The following is an 18,376-nucleotide window of genomic DNA, read 5'->3' as shown; positions in this document are numbered from 1 at the left end:
GGAAGAGGTCTGCTTCTTCAGCTCAGAGTTCATAATACAAATTCTTCTCGTTTAGGTGTGTCTCAAAAATATACAGCTGACTGTAAAACGGGACACATTTAATTGGCTCGGTTCGGCTTCAGGCTGCATCTCTGGGGGGGTCACTTTTTTTGGCAGAGTTGCTTGTGTGAGCTCAATTCATCACCTCTGCAGCCTCTGGCTAAACTTACAGTCTGAGGTAACCCTCGGCCCCCCCTAACTCCAGTCCTCTTCCCTCCCCCCCTCCCGGCCCCAGGAGCCCCCGGCGCGGTCATTAATGGCTGCAGGGACAGCCTTGCCGAAGAATTCAAGCAGAGGCTGGGGCAGCTGCTGACAGGCAGCAGAGGGGGAGAGGCAAAGAGGAGAGGAAAAAAAACCGACAAAGGCGAACTGAGAGAAGACGGAGCCTGCCCCCGACTGACAGCCAGTCGTTCCTCGCGCCGCCGGGCTGCACAGTCAATGCAGTGACCACCAGAGAGGCGAGCTCGCGACTCAGCCCCTTTCCAAACTTACTTCCCGGAGAGCCGCGCGGGGATTCCTGCAACAACGCGGAAAGACAAGTGTTTCTATTTGCAAACTTCGTGGCCGGCCGCAGGCATGGAGTCGGTCGCTTGGACGGCGTTACTCAGCGTCCTCCTGCAGCTTGTCTCGGGGAGACTCGCGGACACGTCCAGGTGAGCTGCTGCCCGTCAGCGTGGCTGTCCACGGGGTTAAGGCTTTGACGTGAGCGAGTGCGAACCTGTACTTCATTCAGGAGCGCGTCGCCGGGTGTATTTGAATTTAATTTAAACAGTTTGATTGTTTTTATATATAGTTCATTAAGTGTGGTTCGTTCTCAGTAGAGAAAGGCCAACCATTCTAGTTCTTTAAAATAGATTTTGGGTTTAGATTCTATTTTTTTCACATACCCCTAAACACTGAAACTATAATTTTCTAACTGCTGCACGACGGGACATAAGGATTTCAAAAGTTTCCAGAGCACTGTTTTTTTTGCTTAATACGCCATTCATCCTTTCAAGACATACTATTTTCATGCCGTTTTAAGATTCTATGCTTCTAAGTTCTCACAATTTTAACGGAAACCAGACGCACTGGGAGATGTGATCTGCCCAGGAACCCACAATGTGGTCGAGTGGGGAAACTGGGACTATCAGGTTTGCTAGTTCCACAACCCCATATTAACCCACTATCCAACAGTTTCCATCACCGAAGATGATGGTATTTCCTGGTGGGCTCACTTTGAGGAAATGTGCATAGATTGTTTTGCATCAACTGGCTATTATATGGAAAGAAGTGCGTGTGTGTCAAAGATTTGAGCTGCATGTAAATCCCATATGTACCCCTGGAGCCAGTGCTTTCATTGGGCATGTACCTGAACTACTTTCATTTGAAAGGGAGAGTACCTGCACTTCTCACTGATGCAAGAGTTTCGGCACTTCTCAAGAGCAAATCGGTTCTCTAAATAGCGAGTACCTGCATCTCTATATTTCCATTTAAAGCACTGCTTGGAATTGTTTTATCTGAAAAGCCAGTATATCAGCCAATGTACAGTAAGCAGCCCAGTGCTGCACCACTTTATTACTAGGTTAGCAGGCAGTATCCATGGCTGAATGTTATTTACCATAAATGTCCCATGCCCCAAAGGACAAACATACTTAATTTTGATAGGCAAGTTACTTAATTTGTGCTCTTAACTGTCCAGGAGTAGCTATGTGGCAGGTATTGTTTAATCCAGGAAATGGTAGTAGTTTTAGTAATCAGATTGCAAGGCACAATAATCCGGTCAATAGAACTAAAGATGTCACACTCAATGTAACGCTTCATAAAGTAAGCCGCAATATGTCTTCCTTCTGTCCTACCTTCTCAGCAGCGCTAGGTGCAATGAGTGAGACAACACAATCCTCTAAAAATGTCACAAAGCAAAACATGTTTTAAACACTAACCACTGATCGCCTAAAGTGATATTGGATTCACACTCACACAATGATGGATTTAGAGTGGCTCAGACTGGGTCTAAAATTCAGAGTTCCTGTGTTGAGTTAACAGGTGCCCTCAGCATTCATGGTCAGTGGTAGTAGGAACACCAGACATAGTTCAAAGGGAGACCAGTGATTGCTCCCCTTGATTTGCAAGCTCACAGTCCTAACATGGGTACCACTGATCGTGGGAAATGGCTAGCAAGCATAGTAGGTCATCTGTTCAGGAGGGTGGAGGACAAAACTCTAACGGCTAATATTTTGTGAGCAGCAGGTTGTGGTCAAAGTTTCAAATAGTAAGGTTACCCATGTAACAAGGGGTACCCACTTCTATTTAGCAAAAACAGGGCAATCAGCTTCCCTCCACTGGGCATTACTCCAAGACCTAGATGGTAAGGGAAAACACCACAAAGTCAGGAATGACAGAGAAGGTCAAGGTGATCCGAGGTCAACACCCTCGCAGTCCTGGAATGTCTCCTATATTTTCTCAATCCTCTTGTTATGTAGGCATTTTAGGTGTGTTTGGCTCCTGTGGTGCACATGTTCTCAAGACAATCTCTGCATCTGCTCTGTCGGGAAACAGCCTCAACAACGTGGGCAGAGCCATGCATGCCGTTCCCACGCAAGCACAACCACGCTTGCCTTAATCTCGCATATGCCTTAACCAAGCATATGCGTGGTTAAGGCATATGCCTGGTCTTAATCCTGAGTAAGGGGTCATTTTAAAAGGTTGGGGTAGTTTTTAGGGTCCAGGATTAAGGGGTCGGGTTTGTTTTCAGGGCTGGGGGCAGGGTTGTTTTGGGGGCTGACTGACTGACTGACTGACTGACTGAAATATTTGTAGAGCGCACGAATGCCGCGGCGTCTTGGCGCTAAGATACAGAAGAGGGAGAAGCGGAAGATCAGGGGTAGGGCACAGTTTAGTGGAAGAGCCAAGTCTTTAAGTCTTTCCTGAAATTCATTTTAGATTTTTGGGCACGAAGTGTTGGGGGTAGCGAGTTCCAGATTTTTGCCGCCTGATAGGAGAAGGACTTTCCCCCCCATCGAGCTCTTTTTATTCTGGGTTGGCATACTAGGTCGAGGGTGGCTGACCTCAATGTGCGCGGAGGTGCATAACGGGGGAGTAGATTGTTAAAGTCGTCAGGTTGCTTGCCATGTAACGATCTGTGAACCAGGCAGAGGGTTTTGAACTGGATGCGACGTCTAATCGGGAGCCAATGCAGCTCCCTTATGGCTTTAGATGTAGGGTGACGTCTGGGAAGGCTCAGGAGTACCCTGGCTGCCGCATTCTGAATTGCCTGAAGTTTGGACAATTGTTTTTCCCCTGCCCCTAGATAGAGGGAGTTGCAGTAATCTATCCGGGACAGTACAAGGGCTCCCATCACCGTTTTCCTTAGTGTAGCCGGGATGTAGGGTAGAATCTTTCTAAGCAGTTTGATGCTGTTGAAGCAAGTGGAGGTGACCTGGTTCACCTGGGCTTTGCACGACAATTCTTTATCTAATACAAAGCCAAGGTTTCTAACTTTATCAACAGGGGGAGGGCATATGCCTGCTTGATGGTGTTTTTAAAGTGTATAATAACACTTCATGGTCTCGCAGGGGGGTCGATTTCACTTATGGGACTCATACTTCCTATCTGGTGAAAACGCTCGGTCAAACCTAATGGTAGCCTCCCCGGGACCGCATCATGAAGTGCTATTATACACTTTAAAAACACCATCAATCTGATACAAACGTATGTATTTCTAGTACGAACGCATGCTTTGATTATTAAGTGTATTATTTCAAATATATTTTGCTCCCTTATTCAGGGACTTAGGAGTGGTAAATGCAGGGCTGGTCCCTGCATGGTCCTGAAGAAATGCTAGGGGTAGCATGAAACATGTTGACCTTTATGCTCACTGAACCAACCCCACTAAAAGGTTGATCCACAGTGACACTCACCCCACTTTTAATATACCTGCCTAGGAGCGATAATAAATCTGTTGAGGCCCACTAAGCACGGTATTTTTAATTCACTCACACCCACTCCACCACTCTTTTTGCACTACACATAGTCTTTCACCCTTAAGTGCTCCTGCGTAGTTTGTGAGTCGCAGCACGCCCCTTTTCGTAGAGAACTGGGATGCCCCAATAATGAAGCATGTCACCGTGGGGCAACCCCGGTGAGTGAGGAGACACTAGAAAGAAATGTTTCTTTCTGTTCATGGTCACACTGATCAATTGGGTCAGTCACCTACACTTGAGCTAGGTCCTGAGACCCTATACATGGATCTCCCACTTATGTTATAAGCCTGTTGGAGGACGACCTAGTCTCTTACTCCTCCTTCTCCCTCTGTTTCGTATAGTTGAATAATGTTTTGCAGAAGAGCTAATGTGACTTTTGCATGCCAAGGAGGCCCTCACAATTTTCATGAGATTCTCGGCAATGATATTTTGCATAATACGTGTACAGAACACATAATACATGCACAATGTTTGCAAAAGTTCACATTTGCCTGAAGTATAGATTAATAGAACCAGCTGGATCAAATGGAGCAGTATTTATCTAAAACTGATAGGAAGCAAAAGTCAGTAAATTCAGGGGACCTTCTTTCTGGCTTAAATAAAGGAGAGAAAGGGCATGCATCATGTGGTGGAAGGAATATTCGATCCAAGTGAGACAGCGTGGTCTACCTGAGTGGGGTTTCTTAGATTTTCAGTCAGTCTTCAGCTAAGTCCAAAAAGGTGGACATTTATATATATATGGCTGTAGGATGTGGACTAGGCAACACAAAGATACCCTGAGTGGGGAGAGAGGTGGAGTAAGTTATCTCTAGAGAGAGCTTCAAGAAAATCTGTCCAGGAAGTCAAACTGGTTTAGTTCTATTATCTGTGTTCAGGCAAGGCTCGAGGCTGAATGTATGTTGCTTTCAGACTCAAGATTAGGTGAAAACTGTAATGGAGATTCTGAAGCACAGGCCGATTCTTCTTAAGTGACAAGGACGATGAAATGGCCTTACTCTGTTGCAGGAGCCATAGATACTGTTTCTATGCACATCACAGATAATGTAAAATAACAATAGCAGCATCTCGATGGACACGTATAGGGGTAAGAAGGATCCAATATATATGTGCGATTTTACTCAGAATAGCTGGGCATACTCATCTTCAAGGAATACATGTAAAAAGATGTCTGTTAGTCACCAGATTCTTAGATGCTATGAACTGTTGGAGCCTCCATTCTTTGATTTACTTTTGGAAAACATAGGATCAGCCAAAAAGTTAAGTGATGGAAGAAGGGACTGGCGACCATGTAGACAGTGTAATAGATGAACGGATGGGTACAAGTCTGAAAAGATGGATAGATCAAATATAGATTGTTTGGTAGAAAGACAAGGGGTTGATGTGTGGATGGATGAACAGCGAGATTGACAGATTCGATAATATAGATTATTTTACTTCGTGTATATGTATGATATATACAGTTCCATACAGTTTTGAAAAAAAAATTTGAGGAACTAGTATTCATTTTCACAGCTGCCACATTCCTGATACTATGATCACAAACAAATTATCTGTCAAATGGATGCTAGTTTTTGTTAAACTGTGTAGTAAATTGGCCAATATTAGGAAAAGACTGCACTGGAAAAAAAATAGAACAATTCAACTTTTTCCCAGGTTTCTCAGGTTTAAAGTCTTTATTTCGATTAAAAAAAATCATAAAAGACAAGTAATAACAAACATTAATTAATAATAAGTACATATTAATTAACCATAAAATAAGCATTAAACAATGTAAAGACAGTCCTGAAACAAGTTTTCCTTGAAAGGAAAAAGGTTTACAAATAAATTCCAAACAGTAATTTGTAGGGAAAGAAGAAAGGGACAATGCAATTAAAAAATATGGATTGAATCAAGAAGCAATCATTATCAGGAGCAAATAGACAAACATGCAAAAAGAATGCTCGAACCATCAGTACGTCAAAACAAACTCCAAGGTTGAACTATTGTTTTGCCCTGAGTATCCAGGCCCAGCCCAGATATTTGGCCAGGCTCACTGTGATAATTTCTAGTGTATTAGTTTTTAATACATGAATGGCCTCTTCAGATTGTCTGATAGGCAGGCGCTGAAACAGTGGTTTTAGCCATTTGGCCCTTGGTGCCTGATATCTAGGGCAAGCAAACAGAAAATGACCCACAGTTTCCTTGTGGCCTGGGCACCATTTGCAATGATCCGTGGTGCTTGATGGCCAATTTTTCGTAAAAGTGTTCAGTGGCAATGCTCCCACCCGGAACTGGTGGTAAAGTTTCCTGTCTAAAGATTTAGAAACTGTATCCCAATATTGTTCACGGGATGGGTCCAACTTAAAGGAAAGGAACCTACCCGTGAGATTGGTGGAGCTGGAGGCAATTACTCTATTCCGAGGGAGCGTAGTCCAATACAGTTCTTTAAGTACCAGTTTAGATGGAAAGATACTGGTGGCGGGGGATGTCCAAAGCTGCTCTAAACCCATGTCCATCAAGATGGATTTTACCATTTGGAACCAGGGGATTTTCCCCGATCCCCTGATTGACCTAACTTCTGCTACCCCATTTGCGAATAAGGTGAGGTCAGGGGAGGTCCATAGGCGCCTCCAGAAGGCAACCAATCTAAATCTGGCCATCTCATTAATCGGAGGACATCCCAGATCCAGGCAAAGGGGAATGGAAGGGGACGACTGTGGCAAGCCTACCAAGTTTCGCAAAAATTTACATTGTATTTTAAACAGACCCGTAAGATCCATATGGCCCCACAGATCTGCACCATATAAAATTGCTGGGTTAATTTTTGCATCATAGATTTTGAGTGCTGGGGTAACCCGCTTGGTGATAGATTTTCTTTGCTCACTAAGGAGGCAGCCAGTGAGTCGGGCGAGCTTGAGATGTTGAGCACCAACTTGGGCTTTCCATCTCAAGCGACTATCTAACGTGACCCCCAGGTAAATCATATTCTCCACTTGGTCCAATTTGACACCACCCATACTAACTGTGCTCCGGACAGAACAGTTCTTTGTTAACACCATAAACTTGGTTTTTCCCACGTTCACCTTGAGGTCGCTGATGGCACAGAACTCCTCAAAGCGGTCCAATGCCCGCTGTAATCCGCTACGTGTTCTGGAGAGGAGTAAAGTGTCATCAGCAAAGATGAGCATTGGGAATCGCTGTCCTGCCAGCATTGGGGCGTCTGTCGGAGTCGATTCGAAGAATTTGACCACTTGGTCAATAAACAATAAAAAAAGGGTGGGTGCCAGTACGCACCCCTGACGGACACCTCGGGTGACTGGGAAGGGTTCCGTCACTTGGCCCTGTCCTCCCCATCTTACCCTCGCAAAATTCTCCTCATGTAGTTTGATTATCAAATCAAGCAATTCCACGGGCATTCCCAAACTCCTCAAGACTCCCCACAGTTTATCCCTCGGGACTAGATCGAAGGCGGACTTCAGATCAATGAACGCTGTGAAGATGGTACCGCCGCCAAGCTGAACCACCTTCCAGTAGATCAGACAAAATCTGAACACCTGATCGATGGTGCTCGTTCCCGATCTGAAGCCCGCCTGCATTGGAGATAGTATGTCCTCCATTTCGATCCAGCCTTGGACCCTACCCAGAACCATGCGTGCAATGAGTTTTTGCATGGAGTCAAGGAGACTAATCGGGCGGTAGTTACCTGGATTTGACCTACTACCCTTTTTATGAATCGGTAAAATCTCCGCCCCCTTCCAGGATTTGGGTATTCTTGCACCTGCAGCTATGGAATTAGCCACCTTGGTAATATATGGCATCCACAGGGCGGGGTTGGCTTTAAACAAGTCGGCGGGTATAAGATCCATGCCCGGCGCTTTCCCTCGCATGGTGAGATTTAGTGCCAGCTCGACCTCACTTTCTGTGAAAATGATGTTCTCGCTTTGAATAGAAGGATGGGATGCCATTCCCAGGGTACAGGAAAGCATGGGATTCACGGCACAGAACTGGGTTGAATAAAAAGTCACCCACTCAGTGGGAGACACATGGTTTGCGGGAGTGCGTGCGTCCGGATCCTTCCCCCACTTAACTATTTCCCAGAATTTAATGGGGTTATTGGATGTGGAAGCTTCTAGTAGGTCTGACCAGTACTTATCCTCCCACTCCAATTTAGCTTCCCACTGTATTTTCCTATAGGTTGATCTAGCCGCTTTCACTGAACCCATAATCCGAGACTTAACAGCTTTAATCAAGTCAGTGTGGGCTTCCCTACATTTTTTGTTATACCATTTCTGGGGACGAATAGGTGCTTTAGTAGTTCCCTGAGGGCGAGGTTGCGAAAGCAGAGATTTTAAATCGTCAAAACAACGATTATGAAGGTTTATAATAATGTTAGCCGTTTCGGGGTTATCCCCCATCTGGGCGTGGATCAGCATTTCATTATATATATTGTTAACCACGCTGATAACCTTATTCCTCAATGTTTTGTCCTCCTCAATTTTTGACCATTTTAACCTCTTCCTATCGTTTGTAAGATAAGTGTCCCCGGTCTGTGAAATACCGGGTTCCACTAGTCTCACAAGTCCTGGCAACCTTAGTTGCAAGGTCAAGGGGTTATGGTCACTTTCTGGACGGGAAAGTACTTCCATGTCCACCAGCAGGGGCCAGTCTCCTAATTTTAGCAGGATATAATCAATGCGGCTTCTTCTTAACCCATTATCAAATGTATAGTTGGCTTCCTGGTCTGATTTTGTACGACCATTACAGGCCCGAAAACCTCTATTTAAACCGAAAGCCATCCAATTCACCGCTGCCTCTGTTGCAGGTACCGGTTTGGCGGACAGCAGATCGGGTATACCCCATACTGCGTCCTCCGCAGAACCCCAACTGTCCCCTGGGTCAAGTAAAGGTTCGAAGCAGCAGTTTAGGTATCCAGCAAGAAGAATAACATTATTGCTATCTAAGGCTGCCAAGTTGGGGTCCAATTCCTCCAACAAGGGTGGGGAGCGGCCACCCGGCAAACCTCGTGCATATATGTTAATCAGGATCAGGTCCCGATAACCAATCTTGCTCAACTTGACAATAAGGAGGTCCGGGTTTTGTACACTTATTTCTGTAGTATGATATCCCAAAGATTGTTTCACCCAGATCAGTAGGCCCCCTGAGGCTCGCCCTTTGGCATTTCTATTGGCGCTTCGAGTGGCGGCTTTGAAGAAGTTTACATAACCCTGCCTAAATATTGGATCAACTGCCCAGGTTTCCTGGAGTAGGATGATATCGAATTTGTCCATAAACTCCAGCCAGTCTTCAGAATGGATACGACCTTTAACCCCAGCAATATTCCAGGACACAAGGGCAAGTGTTTCTGATGTGGGTACCACAGGAGGGGCCACCACATCTAAAACTGCAGACTTGCCCTGTCCAACCCTACCGTCCCACCCATTTTCAGTTCTCCCAACGATGTTCTGGTTATTCCCGGTCCTCATGGGGACTCCCCCTGCCCTCAGTGGTGATGTGACAATCCCTGTTAGTACTGGAACCCCCATACACTCTTCTGCTATAATTGCGAGCTGTGGGGACTCCTGACCCTGCCTCTGCCTCTCTACCCCAAGGCCAGGATTTTCTATGGATTCTGGTAGATAAGAAGGTGTTTGAAGTCAATCAATGGCCTCGAGATCAGACAAGGGGCCAAAATGATTGAAAAGGGGCGGGAATTGCGGTAGTTGGGGTGTCCTTATCATAGGGTAACTCCTAATGGCGGGTCGTCCCTGTTTAGGGGCCTTCAAGGTAGAAGCCTGTCTATATGGGTAAAAGTATGATAGGCCCAGGGTCTGGACATCCCCCTGCCTGGCAAACCTAGCTTCTCTACAAATTGTATCCACCACCCAGGGGTCCCTGAACGAAATTAAAATGCAGTCACCCTCCAGATCTTTGGTGCCGTGGCCCACCCAATCGACCCTTCTTACAAACAGAATTTCAGTTGGCGAGGAAGGTGGTAGGGGTCGGTTTTTATTCAGCCAGAAAATCACCTTGTTGCGCAGATCACCATGAGTCTCCCTTTTACCAGATTGTAGGGGGGCCACACCGGTCAATACCATTGTGTATGGTGTAGGCTCTATAGGGATGTCAACCCGGGGTGCTGTATACCTGGGGTGTTTATCTGCCATAGGTTTTAAGGTACTATGATGGTTAACTAGGGGCCCGTGGGAAGGATGCCTGTGGGTGTTTGTGCTAGGTTTTGCCAAAGAGAGTGGTTTAGTAGTATGGGGTCTAGCAGGGTTTGATCTATCCGGTTTGTTCGTGGGCTTCATCATATGGGTACATTGAGACGGGGCCTCAGATACCTTGCTTGGGATGTTTTTAGAATCTCCACCCCTCTTTGGTCTATCGGTTACTGGCCCTGGGGGTTTGTGGTTGCTGGGATTACTAATAAGAGTGTTTGGAATATTTGATGTTTTTGGAATATTTGATGTTTTTGGGGCCAGATGTGAGGATTTGACCCCCCCTGGGTTCGTGCCAGGTAAAGATAATAACAGGGCTGAATTCATTTTCACTACTGCCTCCAGTGAGTCTATTTTTAAAGTCATTAATCTGGTTCGCTCCAAGACTGGTAATAAAAGATTTTTCATCAAAGCCTCGATCTTTGCCAACAAGGATTCGTCACTGCTTTGGCACGTTGGGCATGGGTTCGAGGAACCTAGGGAGATAAGGGAGGGGCATAAGACATTAGACAATGTACTAAGACATTGTTTTTCGCTGGGGTGGCCAGGTGCCAATATAGGGTTGCCAATAGTGTCTTTTAATTTAGGCATCTTACGTTCTCTCCCTCCCATGTGGCTCATGTCTTGCTTTCTCTTCCTCGATACCATGTCTATACCTAAAGAATCTATATAGGTTAGCTTATTAGAGACTGTCTTAGGTGAGTCAAGGGATGAGTCGGCAGATTCCGAGCTATATTCGGAATCTAGACTATCCTGAGTTTCAATTTCCCCGGTTGCCTCATGATCTTCCAAAAGGTGTTCGGGATGAGCTGGTGTGTGTACAGGAAAATCAACCCCCTCACTATCCATGTGGACTATGGCATCCATAGTATCTAAGTGTATACAATTAAAAGCTGCATGTGCATGTGCATGTGGCACGGGGCTAGGAATCGTGGCCAACCTACCCAGCGAAGAGCGTTTTCCGCTGACTAGGTCAATGGAGAGTCGTTTTTCCACCATTGCTATTTCTTTTTCCAGGATTCCCGTGGCACGTGTAATAAAAGCGTCCAATGGACCCGATACCACTCCTTTGGGTGTTTGAATTTGGACAGTGCGTGTTTTACCAGATCTTAAAACCATGGTATCTAATTAGCACCAGCTACAGTAATCAAGACTAGGCACGCTGCTTACACAAAATGGGGTAATAACTTAGTAGCCCTCACAGTCAGTACAATGTTTCTTATGTCCAATCAATCTCTGGGTCACAAATCCGCCTACCTTACTTAAATCACAACTGTGCAAGGATTATGGGCCAGGGCCGTCCTCTGCCGTCCTCGAACGGCCTCAAACGGCCCGCTCTTAGCCCGGTCTTTGCTCCGGGCTGCGTCCCGCGCTGCGGGAGGGATGGTCCCAGTTATACTAGCGTTGAGGGCGATGGGCCGGCCGACAGGGAGAGCGGACCGGAAGTGGTAGATGGTCTAGCAGGGACTCCTGGGAAATGGAGTCCCTGACGCTCGCAGCCCTGCAGCCCTCAGCCAAAGATGAAATTTCCCCTGGTAAAGTCCGAGTCTGCTGCCCCTCACTGCCTCCGGCGATGCGGCACCCGCGGAGCGGGTGCGGCGAGGTCCGCCGTCAGGATTCACAGTATCCGGTGAGCGCGTCCTGGCAATGCGCTACTGCGTTTTAAGCAGGACAAGAAATTGAATCAAGAGGAATTTCCTTTTTCTCTGGTGTTTATATATTGTGCAGTGAAACACAAGTATTCTGCTCCAAAATTAATGAAGGTTTCTGCCTTTGAACCTAGATCTAAAACAACTACTCTCCACACATCAGGCTCATACCTTTACTCCTACACTTCAGAAAGGAGTTCTAACTTTGGGATTGTTGATTTTTGTCCATGATGTGCTAAGTTTGAAGATTTTACAGTTTATCCTCTAGGATAAGTATATCACATAAAAAAGATTTACTATGGGAATTTTCCAGCTAACACTTTTTGGGGAATAATTCTGCTCCTAAATATAGATTTTGCTCTTCTGTAACGTTTTTTATTTTTGCAGGATTTTTCATCTGCATTATTGTTTTAAAATTTAATGAAGCGGGTGGAAGCATAGTTGCCCAATTATAGGCGTTCCATGCTCAAAACACATAAATTTGAAGAGAACCTCATCCACCATCGCAAAAATCTCTGTCTGCCACTCCTTCTCCTAACTACCCCTCCACCCCCACAACATAGAGATGTATTTCTACATTTTCTATCTAATGAACCTGATCTCAAATTGTTCCCTACAATTGATAATATGCACAGCGCTCAATCCGCTCTTTTCCTATTAATAACCCGTAACCTCATGGAGCAAAGTTAGTTTTATATGTTACTTATAACCAGACAATCTGGAAATTGTGTTATCCGGCCGCTTCTGCATTTTCTGCATAAATACAGCTACATTATACTTGTTACACAATACCCCTTCTACGCATAATTTAAAGATTCAACAACGGATTGTTGCTAGTTTAAACAGATCAAACGTTTCCGAATGAGCAGAACATTTGGTGTTTGCAAAATGTCAGATATTTTACGGAAATGGTCACCTTTAAGTTGCTGATTGGTGCGTTCTGGTTTTGGACTTGTACTAATGAGTTAAAACTTTTGCCAAAGCAGCAATAATGCGTGTTAAAACGACAAAATAGTGAAATATACGGCCACAGAATATGCAGCACTATGCCACTCAATTTGTCTTTTCTTACCACATAATTGTATCATCCCTGTCATAACCTGGGCCTATATTTCAGTGGCCCAGCTTACGAAAGAAGCAATGAGGTAAAGGGATTGGACTGTTGCAAACTTTGGATAATTTGGAACTAAGGCGTACCCCTTCTTTGCCTTTGGTGGAAGATTAGAGAAACACACACTGAGGCTGTGCTAAGCATATACATGTGTTTTTTGGCATTTGTTTGATGTGAGGCATGGAGATCTGACTGTTGAATGGCACAAGTGTAAGGCATACCACAGGGGGTGATGCAATGCAGAGGTAAGCTGTCAAGACTCAGGCAAATTCTCAGCTAAACTGACATCGCATTCTTAAACCCTTAGTGCTGTGTTGACTTTGCTGCTAAACTGTCTCTTATTACAACTTTTGTGGTGACTTCACTTCTGAGCGGCCTCCATTCACAGCACATTCTCCAATGTTGTTATTCTTGCATTTAAGCAGGGCACATTGCTGGGAGAAAAGCGAGATTTATGATTAAAAACATAAGTTAGCATAAGAGTGATTTGCAGCAATGTACAACCATTATTTCTTGGGGAGGTAGTGCCAAGGCTTAGCAGAATGGTGTTGTGTGGGTTGTTCAAGACATTAGAGGCCATACCACACAAAGTGCCCTGGGGTAGTAATGAGTGTTCTCCCCTGCTTCATGAACCTCGTGGCACTGTGGTGTTATGGAAGGCACTGCAGATGCCTCTAGGTAGACGCGGCCAGTGCAGGTAAGAGCGGTAGGTGGTGAGGCTGGGTGGGGGGGGGGAGATTTCAACAGACAATGACAAGGGAAAATTAAATAAATAAATAATATTCCCTCGTCATCGTCTGTCAACATCCCCCACCCCACCACCGCTCTTACCTGCACGGGCCGCGGCTGCCGGTTTTGTAGCAGTGCTGCAATATCGGCCCCCAGTAACAAAAGCGAGAGCGGTACTTTTTACTAGCATTCCCCCCCCCCCTCCCAGGGCCGGTCGAGCAGTAATCTGCCAGGGCTGGTTGCTGTTCCCAGTCCGGCCCTGTTTGGAAGTAATGTCGATTGCACCAGGAACTATGAAGTTAGTATGTCGTTGATGTACAGAATCTATTGGATTATTATGGTTATTCCTGTTTTATGTAGGAAACAGTGGGCTTTGGGCTCTAGTGCACTGAAGAAGGTGCACCCCATTCCTGCAGGCGCAGAGGAGGCAGGCCTGAGTGGGCGGGCACAGGATGATTTCCACAAGATCATGCAGTGCAGCATTGACAAGATGCAGCCCTGAGGTCTGAAGACCATACCATAGATGCATACTGTACGATGTTATACCAATAGCTTCTAGTCAAGTCATATGAGGTATTGATAATACTTGAAATGAAATTGAAATACCGATCATCTCCCAGTAATATCAGAGATCTCTTCCACATTGGTTTGATTTCAGAGTTGGTGGGTGGTAAACAGAAGTGGAGGTACTGTTTTTCTTAGTTAGTGCTACTTTTTGCGGCCAGCATCTAAATACAGAGGAAATAACAGCTTTTAATGATAATGTCATCTTTGCCCTCTTCCCTATTTACTAGCCAAGTTCATTTTCGAGACCATAAATGGGGGATGACTATGCCATGGCACTGAAAGATTGGCTGAATTCAGAAGAAATGCAAGATGAAGAAAAGCTCTATCAAACAATATTGGGCCTCGTTGAGTGGTTGAGTGTTTGACTCTGAATTGGCAGACAAAAATGTAGCACAATTAGCGACTGCAGTTGGCTTCAACTCACAAATTATTTTTGCTGTTGAAAAATTAAGTACAACTGGTGGCATTAGAATTACCGTCTGTTTTTGATCATTTTTCAAGCCAGTTTCCACCATCCTCTTAACAACAGCCTCTCGCTGGTGCTTTATGCTACTTGTTTGTTCCAATAATTGAAGAGATTTTGCCATGAAATGTGAAATTAGCACAAATGGTAAAATGCTTAGAAATCGGGATTATGTGCACAAATACAATTTGAGCTCACATCGGTTGAGTACACCCTTTATGTTGTTTTGAATTAGGCCTGGGCATGAAATTACGCTCCGCTCGCGGAGTTTGCAGAGTATTTCCCAGTTCTCTCTCCACGATGCATGTGCGGGGAGGTGTTTTTTCCTCGCTCGTGCTCACCTACATTAAGTTGGCGAGGAAAATCTTACTCAAGACCACCTCCCAGTGAGATTTCTCAATGCGGGCGGTCACGGATGGCCACTACCACTTGCGTTGAGAATCCTTCCGTTCGCATAAGCTTTTGTATAACACATCTAGCAGGGAGTTGAATGAATGAATGAAAGAGTATTTGTAAAGTGTGGACTAAGCCCAAGGGCATCAAGGCGCTCTGAAAAGATGGGCCTGCAGGCACAGCCAGCATACATACTCAGTTTTGTTTTACAGGAAACAACCAGGTCTTAAGGGTCTTACGAAAGATTGAGTGAACTTGTTGACCCGAAAGGGAAACGGGGAGAGCGTTCCACACCTTAGCCGCAGCATGTCAAAAAGCTCTTCCCCCCATCTTGTCTTTTTAAATCTAGGAACCACAAGCAGGTTTTTATTGGCTGACCTGAGATTCCTAGCAGGGGCATACCTGTGGAAAATATTCTTTATGCCCACAGGGCCCTGTTCATAGTATGCATTATGGGTGAGGCAAAGAGTCTTAAACAGGACTCTACGGTCCTCTGGAAGCCAATGCAATGAACTGAGAGCCGAAGAGGCCGAATAACGCTTGGGAAGATCCAATACCAGCCTAGCAGCGGCGTTTTGTACCAGCTGTAGGCGGCGCAACTGGCCCTTATCAATTCCCAGATAAAGAGCATTGCAATAGTCCAACCTAGCCAAAATGAGGGCAACAACAACCTTTTTTCGGGCTTCGGTCGACAAAAACAGAGATCTTTCTTATCACTCGGATAAGTCCAAAACAAGTGGCAACCGTTTTGGAGACCTGGCGAGACATGGAAAGGCCAACATCAAGCACCACTCCAAGATTTTTCCCCTGGGAGACAGGAGTGGGACAGGAACCAAGGGAGAAGGGCCGCCATTTACTGGACCAGATGTCAGAGGTCAGAGCTGTCCCTGAAGATCAAGACCTCCGTCTTCTCACCGTTAAGTTTGTGGTAATTTTGAACCATCCATGAAGAGACAGCGGTCATACAGTTCTTAAAGTTATGCGCAGCATCCCTAGACTTTTGGCCGATAGAGACCATGATCTGCGTGTCATCTGCATAGGACAGCACCTCAAGTCCAAAAGATTGTACCACCCTTGCCAACGGGGCCACATAGATATTAAAAAGGGTGGGGCTCAGAGACGAGCCCTTAGGCACACCGCAGACAAGGGGGCAGGACTCAGAGTAAAAGTCACCCAATCTAACGGTTTGAGACCGCTGACTAAGAAAAGAGGCGAGGAGGTCCAGGGCAAGCCGCCAACCCCAATCTCCTTGAGGCGCTCCACCAGTCTCAGATGGGACATGGTGTCGAACGCAGCAGTGAGGTCGAGTAAAATGAGGAGAGTGGTATGCCCTGCATCCACCTGAACTCGTATATTGTCCAACACCATGGTAAGAGCCGTCTCCGTGCTATGCGCCCGTCTGAAGCCATGTTGGGAGCCATCCAGGATATTGTAGTCCCGCAGGTAAGCACTCAGATGTAAATTCAGATGAAATTCAAGAATGTTGGCAGGGAGAGGCAGCAGGGAAATAGGACGAAAGTTTTTTAGATTTAGTGAATCTAGGGAGGGTTTTTTGAGGATGGGCCTAACCACCGCAGCCTTCCAGGTCAAAGAATATTGGCCCGATGATATGGCTAAGTTCAAAACCATTGTGAGATGCGGGGTCAAGGCCTCTGTAGCTATGTTTACAACTTTGAGAGGACAGGGATCCAAGAGTGACCCGGACCTAATACCTTCAAGCAAGAGGTTTACCGATATGGGTGATAACGTTGGAAAGGCACAAAAACTTGCCAAGGTCACACTGTTGAAAGAGCTGTTCAGGCAAACTTTGGCGGGGGCATCCAATACCTGATTGGCATTAAGAAGTTGCAGCTGATCATAAATATCAGAGATTTTAGAGCAGAAAAAGGAGGATAAACGTTCACAGAGCTCCTGTGACGGTTCCACCCTATCCGAGACTATTGGGGCCACTAAGGAGTTAAAGATTTTAACAAGCTCCTTGGGAGTAGTAATATCCCCAGTGATCTTTGAGTAGTATTTTTCCTTTTCCTCCATTATGGCTGCTTTGTATGCCTTCAGACATTGCTTATGGGAATCTCTGCCAGAGGGTGCCAGGTCCTTCCTTCTACACTCTTGTCTCATATTTCGAAGTCGGTCTGAAAACCAAGGAGCGGAAGGAGTCTTTCTGGCCGAGTAGCACATTTTTATGGGGGCGAGAGAGTCCATCACAGCAGTAATTTTATTAGAAAGATTTTCCACCGCCGTATCTACATTGTGAGGGTCTGATTGATGGAAGTCCGCAAAAGTAGTCATGACTGCCTTGCTGGTAATCCGGGTAAGGTTTCGTTTTTCAACCGTTTTCAGCCCTGTGTTCTGAATATTATCTAGGGAAATAGCCCTAAGAGCAAAAGGAAATGCGAAATGGTCGGACCAAAAGAGGGGAAAGGGCGCGCCCACCAGTATTCGATCATCATTCGAAAAGGGCCCATCAAGGGTGTGGCCCGCAACATGAGTAGAGGTGTTCACTAATTGAGTGACGCCATAACCTTTATACATTTTAACAAAGTTTGTGTATCATGATTTGCACCATTTTCTAAATGGAAATTAAAATCGCCAAGAAGCGTAAAATTTGTGTGCTCAAGATAAGGTTCAAGGTGAAAATCCCAGAGAAACTCTCAGTGGGAGTAAAGTTTATAGAAAAATATAAAGCCTGATAGGGATCAAGGGCTGAGGTGAGGGGTTCTGATCTGCAGGTCAGAGTATCCTTGACCAAAATACCTAGGCCTCCCCCACGTTGGACCTCCCTATCCAGTCTGATAAGGGAATACCCCAAAGGGATAGCCTCTACCAGCTCGGGACCAGAGGAGTCGGTAGCTCAGGTTTCGGTGAGGAAAACCCAGTCAGGGGCATGTTGGAGTACAAAGTCCTTAAATGCAATATTGTTCTTGATCAGAGACCTGGAATTGAGGAGGAATCCCTGCAACGACCTTTGCCGTTGCGTATGGTGAGCTTTAATCGGCAGAGAGGGAGGGCTGATTTCTTTTACCCCCTTCGAACAAAGGCCGCACCAGCTACATGAGAAGGGTCCTTTCTTAAACAAAGTGTCTTCTTTCAGGATATGAGCGCACTGTGACGAGTTTCTCATACCAATATCCAGTAAGTCCCCCCTTGAGTACATTAATGTAGGCCCAGATTCAAGTGGGAGAAAGGCAGCATCCCCTGTCCCCGGCGCGGACTTGGCGCAGACGGGCGCAGACAGGCTTGCCTTTGGCGGCCTTCGGCGCGCC

General features: G+C 45.8%; 1 protein-coding gene across 1 annotated transcript in view; it reads left to right on the top strand.

Annotated features, from left to right (window-relative positions):
- Window positions 1-354: 354 nt before the first annotated feature.
- The window catches only part of EGFL6 (EGF like domain multiple 6), a 580,012-nt gene continuing 561,990 nt past the window's right edge, over window positions 355-18,376 (top strand). The window contains exon 1 of the mRNA XM_078657865.1: window positions 355-692. Within this exon, the coding sequence (XP_078513991.1) occupies window positions 616-692 (77 nt within the window). The 5' untranslated portion in view covers window positions 355-615. The remainder of the gene's footprint in view (window positions 693-18,376) is intronic.

Source organism: Lissotriton helveticus, chromosome 8 (assembly GCF_964261635.1).
Source record: "Lissotriton helveticus chromosome 8, aLisHel1.1, whole genome shotgun sequence".
In the NCBI taxonomy this organism is placed as follows: Eukaryota; Metazoa; Chordata; class Amphibia; order Caudata; family Salamandridae; genus Lissotriton; species Lissotriton helveticus.
The sequence above is the reverse complement of the archived record's forward strand: the minus strand, read 5'-3'. Positions and strand labels throughout refer to the sequence as shown.